Raw genomic sequence first — 12,225 nt, 5'->3', positions numbered from 1 at the left:
TTGCAAACAGTTGAGAGGAGGGAGTTTTTTTTTCTGAATCTGTATGAAAGATAAGGGAGCCAAGCAAACAGGATAATATAATACAATAACATTGACAAGCAGATATGGGACAGAATAAGTAAGTCAATCACCGGAAAGGAGATAGGACATCTTAAGTGTGCACAACCAAAGAGAGAGATCCAGAGAGATCCAGGGGACAACAGAGGAGTTTCCTCCTATCAAGTGGAAGTTGACTGAAAGTATCAATAGACGTGCCAATAGAAGTGTCAATAAAAGCCAATGGAAGTCGTTGTTCCTGGAAGAGGGTAGAGTGAGACCTCCCCAGCAGTTAACCTTCCTGCCAGCAGTGACTGGCAGGGATTAAAGGTGTAAATGATTGCCTGTCGAAGCGTGCAGGAGATGACATTACTACTGTTGGAGAAAGCATATGGTTGGTGAGATGCTTACTTACCAATTATTGTTTAGATTTTAAGTCTAAATCCCAACCGCCATAATGAATACATTTCCATAATGAGAGGAGTAAAGAGAGATGACATAAATTGGGTAGGTACTGCTCAATCGATAAACGATGTTAAACACCGTGAGTGTGACCTCTTCGTCGGTCCAGGTATTGTATTGTCTAGCTGAACGCTGTCTCATTCCCATACATAAGATCATGCATACAGATGTAAAGCACATTACTCGTTGCTTTGTGATTAATTTTACAAAAATAGCAATTCGAGTGTGCAATACAACAATACCTAAGAATGCATCTACTAATGCCACAGCATGTGCCAGGATAACTATATCCCTAACAGGCCCATTGGTTCACATTTAACCTCATCAACAAATGTTGTGGTCACTGCTTTCCCATCTGCGTCATCGCATTGCTGTGACATCAATGCAATTTTGGTAACGTTTCTGTGCAGCTTATCTGGCAAACACACACTTAATCTGAATTCCATCCCATTACAGACTCTATATCCGCTTATAGCCCTTCTTCTTAGTGTGGTGACAGACAATTATTTAGGGCAGCCAGCAATTGTGAACAAATGCATGCAGTCTCAGATGACATTCTTCGTGTTTTTTTTTCTTAACTGCTGTAAATGCCTAATGGGAACGAAAGACAAACAAAACGGCTGCCTGTTTGCATCCCGATAATTTCTTGAAAGGGTAGCCAAAGGATTGTCCATGCCCCTCGTGTGTGAGTTCAATGGCGCTAATAATGCCTTGCCTCCGCAACCGATACAGTGTACAAAGCCTTAGATAGGGCTGGCGATGTGCCAGAGTTCTCCCTGAGCAGGTCCACTTTGTTTATTCCATGATCTTATCCATGCACAAAGCATCCTAGCAGAGGCTCACGTTTTAAGAGTGACACAGTTTCTTTCTTTTTTTGGGCCAACGTCGGACACAGTTTCAATGCAACTGCATCACCGCTTTTATGAGATGCTCATGCCACAGTAGCCAGCACTTACCTATCCCAATATTTGACCACGTAATTGTTTTTGTTAGATGCAATGTTATTGTTACATCACGCTTCACGTTTGAATAAGAACTCGATGTGGATTATCACTTGACAAGAATACGATATCATGGCGTGAACAAGCATAATGTAATAATTGGTTCTTTACCCTTCTATCTGGCAACAAAACTGACACCTTTTTGCAAGGAGTCATGTTTGCATAGACCGCAATACCTGCAGTCATAAATACAAACAAAAGACATAACTCTGATAATGTGCACTGTCCTTGAAGTTGATTGGTCCACACCCGAGACAGCTTTCCTTCGAGCCTAGTCTCATATGGGTTGGACCAGATGACGCCAAAAGGCGCACTTCAAGGACAGTGCACATTATCAGAGTTATGTCTTTTGTTTGTATTTATGACTGCAGGTATTGCGGTCTATGCAAACATGACTCCTTGCAAAAAGGTGTCAGTTTTGTTGCCAGATAGAAGGGTAAAGAACCAATTATCATATTTTTACTGGCAAATGAGGTCCCCATAGAGTAGTAAAGCATAATGTATTAACGTATACATAATGTCATACTTTAGAAAAGTAAACTTCTCGTTACATTCAGATATGACTCATTCTCGAAAAGCCAGTGACTAAAAATAAGTCTGGAGATGTGCGTTATAGCTGACAACACTTTTGCAACTGCGAACTTCATGCAATGCATTGTAATGGAAAGTTGTTGAAAAAAGGAACATGAAAAGAATACCCACAAGAATAAATATATGTTTTAAAAACACATGTACATTTGAACGAAGTACAGCCGAATAACAATATGAGTTTGTGAAGAAATGTCATCCTATTAGTCAATTAAAGCACTTATGATCATTGTCCCGTACCCCCAACCTAGCCGAGATCCCTACCTCGTGATGGCTTACCTTTCTGAGGACGGACACTCGGCTGCAAATGGTAGGAAAGGGCAAATGTTGGCAACTGGAGAGAGAAGGGCAAGGAAAGGGCAACAAAATGTGCTGAGGCAGTGTGGAAATGAATTGCCAATATTTGCTCCGTTTGGGCTCAGTTTTTGGCTCAGGTTGAGCCAAATCTGGGCATCAGCATCACAGTGGGATTCTTTTGAAACAGATTGTGGAAATGTGGGATAAGTCTTGGTTAAACTAGCCCTTTATCACAGCGCTGCATGCAATTAGGCGCAACACACACATTCAAACACCATTTTAATCCCTCCAGTTCGCACAGCCCCATCAAGTCGAACTCCCCCACTCCCATTCGCCTTTCATATGAGATGTGCCTTTTTTGAATGTTACAATGGAAATATTACTAATCTTTCTACCATTTTCAATTAAAATTTGCAGTTTAAAGGCGGCACTTTTTATTAATCTAATTTAAGCAGCTCTCACAGAGGAATGAAATTCACGATCCTTAACAATTTGACATGTTCTTTTGTTTTTGCGTAGTGGTTGTAACATTGCATTCATGTTGAAATTGATGTTGCCTTATTTATTGTCATGTGCTCATTAGGCATGCAGGAGTCAGCAGTTGTTGGGAATGTGCTTTATAAGACGCTCGGAAGCATTCTTCCACCTCCAAGGTTAGTACATATATCGGTGCTAGTAAAGTATTCCTCCGTTAAAATCGTACAAGAGAAATCAATGTGTGTGTAGGGAGTTATTGTGTGGTTGAGGGGACGGAAATGCAGCGGTTAGCATGCTGCACTACCAACCAGTGACCCGAGTTCATTCCCGCTCACGGCCAACACCATTGACAATTTCTGAACCAGTCCTGGGCCTCCCCTACATTGGCTCAGCCTCAAATGAGTACCTGGTATGATGTACAAACATCTCCACGAAGGAGGCAAAGGCGGTCGGGTATGGTTCTGGCAACCCACCTCTTCATGTACCGTTCTGGCCTTTATAGGTGCCCGGTAACAGCACTTTCCCAGATAGTCAGTTGAGGCTATAATGAGGATCTGTATCCTTTTGTGTAGTCAAGCACTTTGCTCTAAAGTTTAAACCCTGAAACCTGGTTTGGATTTTTAGGCCACAGAAAACATGAGTGGCGAATAGTACTCAAACCTTTCCTTTGTTTTCAATTGGTTAAGTCGACTTTACACGACCACTCAAAATTATTATTCGCGTAATTGCGGAAAATATAAAGAACATATATACTCGTGGAACAAGAGTGGCCGATATGGTGTTGGTCACACATCTCCTTGTGTGTCATGCCGCTAAACAGGATATATGTCATTTGTATGACATATATCCTGTCATTTGTATGTGTAGTTGCATGTGCGTGTGTTTCCGTGTGTACACATAATTGCAACCAACATTTAATTAAACAACCGAAAGTAGCATGATGTTTTAATTGTTCATTGGGTATTCTAACACGGAACATTATGCTGTGCAATCCCCCCCCCCCCCCCACTGTGTTTACAATAATTCCTATGCGATACGCGTTGCCATGGCCAGGTATCTCGGTGGTTATTGTACTTGCCACTGAGCCACTTTGCAATGGCTCAATCGTTTGATTCCTACTGCTGATTGCCTGTGCTATGGGGAATTGCCAGAGCATCCGATGACTGTGCAGGGGATATTGAGATCACAGGCCAGAACAGACAATCATGTACATTTGCTATGATCCAAATAAGCAACTCTAAATTAACTAAAAACGAAAGCTGTATCAATAAGTAACATTTGTATGTTCACTACTAATCTTCTATGATTGTAAATCTACGTATTGAGAAATTATTAAAAAATATATACATTGCTATGTGTATACATAGTAATTTAGACGCTATTACAATGTGGCACATACAGTGTTAAGTGAACATGTATATACAGCATGCGTGGTAGTTGGAGCGATAGCGTGTGGGTGGCGCGGATGTGCAGCGGTTCAGGCTCTGCGCTACAAATCCAGCGACCCGAGTTCGATTCCCTCTCACGGCCAAACTAGTGAGGACTATCTGAACCAGTTCTAGGCCTCCCCTAGGTCGACTCAGCCTGAAATTAATACCGGGTGCAATGTGTAAAGATCACTACTCGGGAGACGAAGGCGACCAGGTGTGGTACTGACCCCCATTCTCCCTTCGTATGCCATGTCGGCATTCATAGGTGCTCACTATAACAGCACTTGCCCCAACAGTCTGGTAAAGGCTATATCGGGGATCTTTGTCTTATACAGTACACGATATGCATGTGTATAATATGTACTTTAACTTTAAATAGCATATAGATTAATTAAATTCGAAAACAATGTGTCCCTGCTTCAAAGTCAATGTAGATTTGTGAACCAGTCTCGCCATAGGACAACCACTATTATATGTGCATGATTTGGTAGTTATTTTACCCACGTAATAATGATGATGGACCGAATCATCCCGTGACAAAGATTTTAATTAATGTACTATAAATCACCATTATAGTTTTCAATCATATGGATTTTTTTCCACTTGACATTCAAAAACATATTTTCAACATGACAAATGTATAGCTGTTTATGTTTTGAAGAAAAAATACCATACAAATCACAGGTTTATCAAATGCCCGCGTCTGACAAGCTGCCGCTTCACTATCCCTCCACAGGAATGCGAGTGCTATAAACTCACGGGTAATTTCCGTTACCGTGAGCCCGACAATGAAAACCATTACGCCTCCAATTGAAATTGTATTCTCACATCTACTGAACGTAAGTACAAAATATCAACAACAACAAATCTGGAAAATGCACGTGCGTACGCATGCATTGGCTCTTGCAAGAGCCATCATATTTCAAGTTTGACATCGTAAGGCATGTGCTGCAATAGACATATGCTTGTTTGGATCTGTCTTATTTTTCACAAATCAGAAATGTGTTTATAACACATTCACTTGAGCTTAGATTAACATTTAAGGAAGTGAGAGCATCTCCTATGCAAGTCAGTGCCGGTGTGTGCACTTCATCATGTGACCTATTGTCAGTTGTCAAAATTCCACACTCATTCATATACAGTGACAACCACCTCATGCATTGCCTGGTAATCATCATCATCATGAACAGCCATTGCCTTGAAATAGATTTTAAAAACTGTGTACGTGTCCTGCCCTTTTTCAACCAACTGCTGGATGAGGGCCTCCCTCCACTGCGCAGCCCATTGGGTGTTATTTAACCATACTTCACCATGATGGTCAGTGGACGTTTTGGCGAAGGCGGTGAGCATAGACATGAAAGCAGCGGATCGCTCGGACCTTCCTAGAGGCCTGGGGCAGAATGCTAAATGGGGGCTCACATATTCAATAGCAACAATAAAAACAGGCCCGGTGTGGGTTTCTGCTTTTTGTAAGTCCTGGACAAACTGCCTCTTTTGCCCCCCCACCACACCTCAACCCTAGATGACCCTGTATGCAAGCATACAAGTGCAGTACAACAACGAATGTTGGTACACTTCCCACCACATAGCCCCACAGCCAGATGACAACACTTGTGTGCCTGATGGGCATCCATACATGCACTTTACAATCTCAAACGTGTGTATCTTTGGAGATCAGACAAACATTGGGCACATTCCGGGTGATTTCTTCATAAGCTTCAAGACTATCATCCGTAAATTCAACGTTATTTCAGTTTATAGTAAGTGCCAGCTCACACACACAGATTAAAATACTCAAATAGGATTACCCTGACACCACAGGCAGGGACTTAATTGAGTAGAGTTTTTAAGTCGACGGATTTCTACTTATTTACTTCCACATCTCAATGAAAACTCTGTCCCTAGAGTAGCAGCGACAATTTTTTTCCTCTCCCAAAAAAAAATCTGAAATTCCTATGGTATGACGAGGCAGTCTCATCAGCAAAAAACTTAACACATTTGTCACAAAAACTGCCTTATACATTTTTCATATAACAGGTGACATTTTTGAGCCATTCTTCATCGCACATAAATAGAGAGCCCAAAGCCACAGAGTTAATACGGGTTTGAGACTGCACATTATACTATGGGACATGACGATAATTTATACATATATAAACTCATATTGGCAATGGGCAGAGAGAGTGTACATGAGATCAGCTAACAGTATGAAAAAATAAGAATCGATTTTACCCTTTCTGGCAATAAAACTAGGCCCTAAAGAAGGCTGTCTCTGGTAATCAGTTTCAAAGGTAATAATATATTCTCAGAGTAGGTTTGTTTGCATGTTGACCACAAGTACGTGTGATTAATGCAGAATTTATTACTTTAAAAAGGTTTATATTTGGTGTTTGAACACCTGAACACCTGCTTTAATGCCAGAAAGGGTCAAACCTATTCTTATTTTTTTCATACCTTGATACTGGCAAAAAGGTCCCAGTTAACAGTGTTGGTGCAGCTCATTTGAACATCTGCCTTTGGAGGTTTAACACAAGGGTACATTGCACAACTGATTGTGAGTCTTGGGAAATTGTTGGTCCTATGCGTTTTTTTTATTTAGTACAAAAAGTAGAATTGTATCCTTTGTCAAACGATTTGTTAGCAGTTACCTAATTTTCTGTACATTTCAAATACCATAGCAGGAGAAGTCTATGCACATCATGAACAAAAAATAGAAACATTCAGATGCAGATATAACAACACGAAAATGTGTCCTCACAAACAGCAAGAAGGTACATCTCCCATCATGCCTTGCAGTCATGTCATGGGATTACCTCAGTGCATGTACAATGCTCTCAGCATTGTCCAGCCTTTTCTGTTGTGATGTTATCATCATTACGGAGAGTGTTATATTTGAAATAGTCATACATGGATCCCATTTTCTGGCCTCAAATACATGTTGTTTTTAATAGTCAAATCCTAAACTTCAATATATGAGCACAAAGTATATATGTTTAGGCTCCACACATAAGCTATGTATTATAATTATTATCTTGACTTTCTGTAGTATTATATCAGTGTTTAAATATATATGATGAGCACAACCAGAGCAATAATCATGTAACATTACGCATGTGTGAGTTATCCTGTGGTTTGTGCCATTTCATGCAGATATAACAAAGCCAAATTCTCTATATATCGCCTTTCCCCTTCTGCTAGCAATCACTGTCTGCCATCTGTTTTAATAATAATGTTGTCCACATAATTGCACACATGACTGGTCATTGTGTATTTAAAAACTAAGATTCATGGCATACCTCTTTAATGCTTTTCAATTTGTGATGATTCATGATTCCGGTTTACTCGCGAAACTTAGTTGCGTATAATTGTGTCCCTCAATCATTGTTTTTGTTCAGCAACCTCATTATTCATCTCTTCTCTATGCTCATTTTTTTTATGGGACTTTGAATCCTTCTCAGGCTCTTACATTGTCTGAATAAACACGTCATTGTAATGAAAATACGACTTACATTTTATTTTAAATCACGACACATTGGCTACACGCTCAAACAACCCCAAAAACACCGTGAACTAACGTTAGATATTCCATGCGACTATGGCAGAATACACTTTGTCCAGAGGATGCAAAGGCTACACTTATTAAAATATTGTTCTGAGACACGAAGGGATATTGCTGCGGTTTTGTATGTAAATAACTTGACTGACACCCGGGCACATTCTATATTGTTCACAGGTGACGTCCAATTCGTTTTGCGTAATTTGGAACAGTACAAAAAAGTAAGTGCGAACGCGAGCACCTGCAAACAACCCATGACTTTGAATGATTCACACCACGGTACGAAGTGACCAATTTGGGAAGTTGCACCACTTACACGTGTGATTCGGAGCTTTCCAGAGTGTAGCCGTCAAGGGGAAAAAAACTGTTTATTTTAAGATTGTTGTGCTTTATTTCGGGAAAAAATATTTAAGTAATTACGGATATGCATTTTGAGACGATATGATCTTTAAATGAGGCAATTAAGTCACTTTTGGACATAATCAGCCAGCACTTGTGGAAGAACCATAGATCAAACTGTCATCCTTGGATTTAAAATGAAGGCAAGCGAATCAGCACCAGCATATGCTGGACAGCCAATTACTTTTAATGCATTTCATATATGCTTTGAAAGTAAAACTAATCACGTCTGGTTACTGCGAAACCAAAATAAAGATATAATTATGAAAACTAAAACAGTCTTTATCACAACAATCAGTGGCGCATTTGAATGACGCTTTTAAACATTTAACTTTTGGATTATAGAATCATATATGTATGCATGCATGCATAAGAGAATGAAAAGGTTACCCCTATAACATCAACAGATTGTTGGGACAAGTGTGGTTAGCGAGCACCTATGAAGGCCGGCACAGTACACGAGGGGGAGTGTGGGTATCACCACGCCTGGCCACTTTATCTCCCTAGTGGCGATGTTTACACACCACACCAGGTACTCATTTGATGATGAATCAACCTAGGAGAAGACCAGGACTGGTTCGGATAATTGTCACTGGTGTAGTGCAGTGCATACATGCAAAAAGACAATCAAAAATATCCCCCGTGTTGCTTAAACAGACGATTGGGCAAGTGCTGTTCGCGAGCACCTATGAAGGCCAGCATGGCACACGAGGGAGTGGGTGGCCAGCATCGTGCCCGGCCGCCTTTGTCTCCCCAGGAGCGATGTTTCTATATCGCACCAGGTGGTCATTAAAAGTTTAATATACCTTTTGAGACCAATTTTAACTGCAAAAACGACTTGCCACTGAATACAACTCACGTCACTACGAATTACACTGCAGTGCACTAACCACTGTACCATATAGTCACAGTGTCCATACCGACGGCTTCACTTGACTGACATGGGTTTTGTTGGAACACCATTAAATAGACAAATGGATCCGGCATGGATGTAAAGATGAGCATTGTTGTAAAGTCCAGTCTTGTTCACTCTGCTGATTATTTGTAAAAGTCAATGGTTATATTAAGTGGAGGAAATTTAATATAATCATGGACTTTTACAAATAATCAGTCAAAATCCTGGTCATCGTTTATCCAGGGTCAATGAAATGATTACCACTTTGTGGGAAGTCAGCAGTGGTCATCCTATGGACACTACTGACCCAGTCATGAGAAAGTGGAAACTAAACCACCAGCTAAGAGCCACCAATATAGATGAGCACTGCCTCATTGCTCATTTAAGTGAAGTATCAGTTTCATTTTAGGCGCTATATGTATACTTACCCTTTGTGCAATGCATTGCATATGCTGTGGGAAACAGAACTGAAGCTATATAAATTGAAATCCAAGTAAATAAATAAAATAATAATGACGATAACCAAAAAACTACAAATTAGAGCAGCATTGACAAGCACGGCCAATACAGATGCGTTTTTTTGTCAGTAGCAAATGCTAATGTGCCGTGTTTGTAAAATGTGTAAATCTCCCTAAAGGGAGTGCGATCGGTCAATACCCTGTCGGCAGATTAACGCGATGAACCGGCTGCAGGGGAAGCCTTTGCGTCAAAACAACGTGACATACTGTAGGGCACGGCCCTCGTGAATGTCTACCCAGGGGCAGGGTTAAAGGTGGTCAATATGGGGCTGCGATCGTGGTACAGATGTGGTGGGTGGTAAAACAACAACAACAACAAGCCGTCCGAATCAAAACCGTCCTCCCTCGCGCAATGGTTAAAACTCGCATATCATCCCAGCGAATGCACTCAGGATGCTGTCACATGGCTCTGTGGATACGTGGGCTGACGTCCACTCGCATCACATCGACATACATGTGTAGTTATTTAATTAACAATGTCCCCTCGTATGTCTGCTGCTCTAACTGCGCGAAAGGCACGCGTAAAAAAAGAAAACTAGGGCACGGAAATGGCTTTCCATCCCTGCTCGCAAAAGCCACCGATGGCAATGCTGGCTTTACGGCGCATGCCGAATAATGCCCTCTGCAAAGGAATTAGTATGCATGTTGAGCATTTCGCGATTGAATCGTGCGTGCTGTTCTCAACGTCGGCGGCCAGATCAGGAATCGACTATCGGGGCAAGTCAAACCGCGTTAGGAAGGTGTGGTATCAAGAAGCTGGTCCCCAGAGAGCCACAGTTATCACTGCTGCCATGCTTCATTAAGCACAGTTCTGCGCCGTAGCTCTTATTCTAACAGCGTGGTGCCAAGCTGTGTAGGTCAATGCCTTGAAGAAAACATTTTAAATCTTGTGCAAAATCGGGAATGTGCGACGGGCACATTGTAAATGTTGTTACTCGTCAAGATGCTTATATTAATTATCTTTAGTCTAGTAAAAAAAACATGTATGTTAATATGACTCGGTGATAATTATTTTCTTTTGTATATATTTCCATACATTTGTGCACACAATCATACTCGATCAAGCACATTCGGCCACGATGACTTGTGTGTTAGAGCAGCGAATATGTGCTGTTCAGGTCAAATACCCAACAGTACACATCGGTATAGCCACGGGCAATGTGACAGCATTTGCAGGATGATGTCTAGATGGGTATAGAATGTTCTGTCTAGCGTTTTATAGGTCGCATCTCCTAGGAATATCCATGTATGCTAATGCATCGAGCCACCATAGATGGATGAACACTCGATACAAAAAAAGAAAACATAATTTACCAAAAATATTTCTCATTAAACAAATTGATAATAATAAATTGTCAATATTTGCAGCCAATTTTTTTTATCTGGTTTGTTGTTTTCCCCCCCCATTACATATAGTCATCTGTTTGTATTCGACGAGCTGAATTATTGAAACAGAAAATGTCCTTGGAACATTTCGTGAAAAGTGTGCATGCATCTGCAACCACACGCAATGATGCATTTCTATCAGTGAATGATTTTGCAGGCGTGCATAGATATACAAACAACAACAAAAGACAAAGTCTCTCCAGTTAGCCCAAAATACTGAAGTGGCAAGCATTCTTAGTGAGTGCTTATTACGGGTGACACAACACACAACAAAGTGATGTAGCCATCTGTGTTTCCCCAGTGCTGATGTGTACACACCAAATACTATTTAGGGCTGAGTTGACCTTGGAGAAGTCAAGGACAGATTTAGAAACGACTTTCCACTGATATTGTACATTGCCAGGAATTAAACCCGGGTGGCTGGGATCGATGTGCAGTGCGCGAACCAATACACAACTGCTTCCATCTGCACACATACCTACAAATCCTCACCACTTGCATATGGATGAATCCCAAGTACATATGATGTATTTCATTTTCTATACACACTACAACATGAAAGACATAGACACGGATACTGTACAACTCGATATTAAAATTGGAGAAAAAAATTGACACGTCGCTACTGCCCCTGCCGAGTAATAAATCTACGTTGTACGTTCACATCCGGGCTGTCTGTGCGCCCACATCCCACCATCCCCACCATCCCCACTCACCCCAATGCCCCCCATCTCTCCAACAACCGCCAACCCTCTCCTGCTTTAAACTTCTATTCACCTTCCACCACACACCCACCCACCCACCCCTACCAACCCACCCCAACCAACCCCCCAACCAACCCACTCCACATCTCACATCTCATCTGCCCCCTCCTGCCACCCCATCCCATCCCATCTTCTCCCTCCCATCTTTCTCATCCCATCGTGACTGGACCCCCCCCCCTCCTCCCACCCACCCACCCTCCGACTCTCCATCCCCCTCCTGGTCCCACCGCGTCACCCCCACCACCACCACCACTTTCCTCCCACCGCCTCCCGTTCTACGCGGGGCGGCAGCGGCGAGGGGAGCTGGAGCGAGAGGGGCTGCCGAGCCGCGATCAGCGACGCAGCTCACACGCGCTGCCTGTGCGAACGCGCCTCCGCTTTCGCCATTTTAGCGCCGCTCTCCGACGAGCAGGTAC

The 12,225-nt window shown here is 41.9% G+C and overlaps 1 protein-coding gene across 10 annotated transcripts in view; it reads left to right on the top strand.

Moving 5' to 3' along the window:
* The window catches only part of LOC133349224 (adhesion G protein-coupled receptor B1-like), a 143,857-nt gene that overhangs the window by 88,209 nt on the left and 43,423 nt on the right, over positions 1-12,225 (top strand). For all 10 annotated transcript variants that reach the window (XM_061562544.1, XM_061562535.1, XM_061562539.1 and 7 more), the window contains exons 15-18: positions 2,968-3,037; positions 5,028-5,130; positions 8,025-8,068; positions 12,101-12,221. In XM_061562544.1, coding sequence (XP_061418528.1) covers positions 2,968-3,037; positions 5,028-5,130; positions 8,025-8,068; positions 12,101-12,221 — 338 coding nt within the window. The remainder of the gene's footprint in view (positions 1-2,967; positions 3,038-5,027; positions 5,131-8,024; positions 8,069-12,100; positions 12,222-12,225) is intronic.

Source organism: Lethenteron reissneri, chromosome 29, assembly GCF_015708825.2.
Source record: "Lethenteron reissneri isolate LAM-NWPU_2019-01 chromosome 29, ASM1570882v1, whole genome shotgun sequence".
NCBI lineage: Eukaryota > Metazoa > Chordata > Hyperoartia > Petromyzontiformes > Petromyzontidae > Lethenteron > Lethenteron reissneri.
The sequence above is the reverse complement of the archived record's forward strand: the minus strand, read 5'-3'. Positions and strand labels throughout refer to the sequence as shown.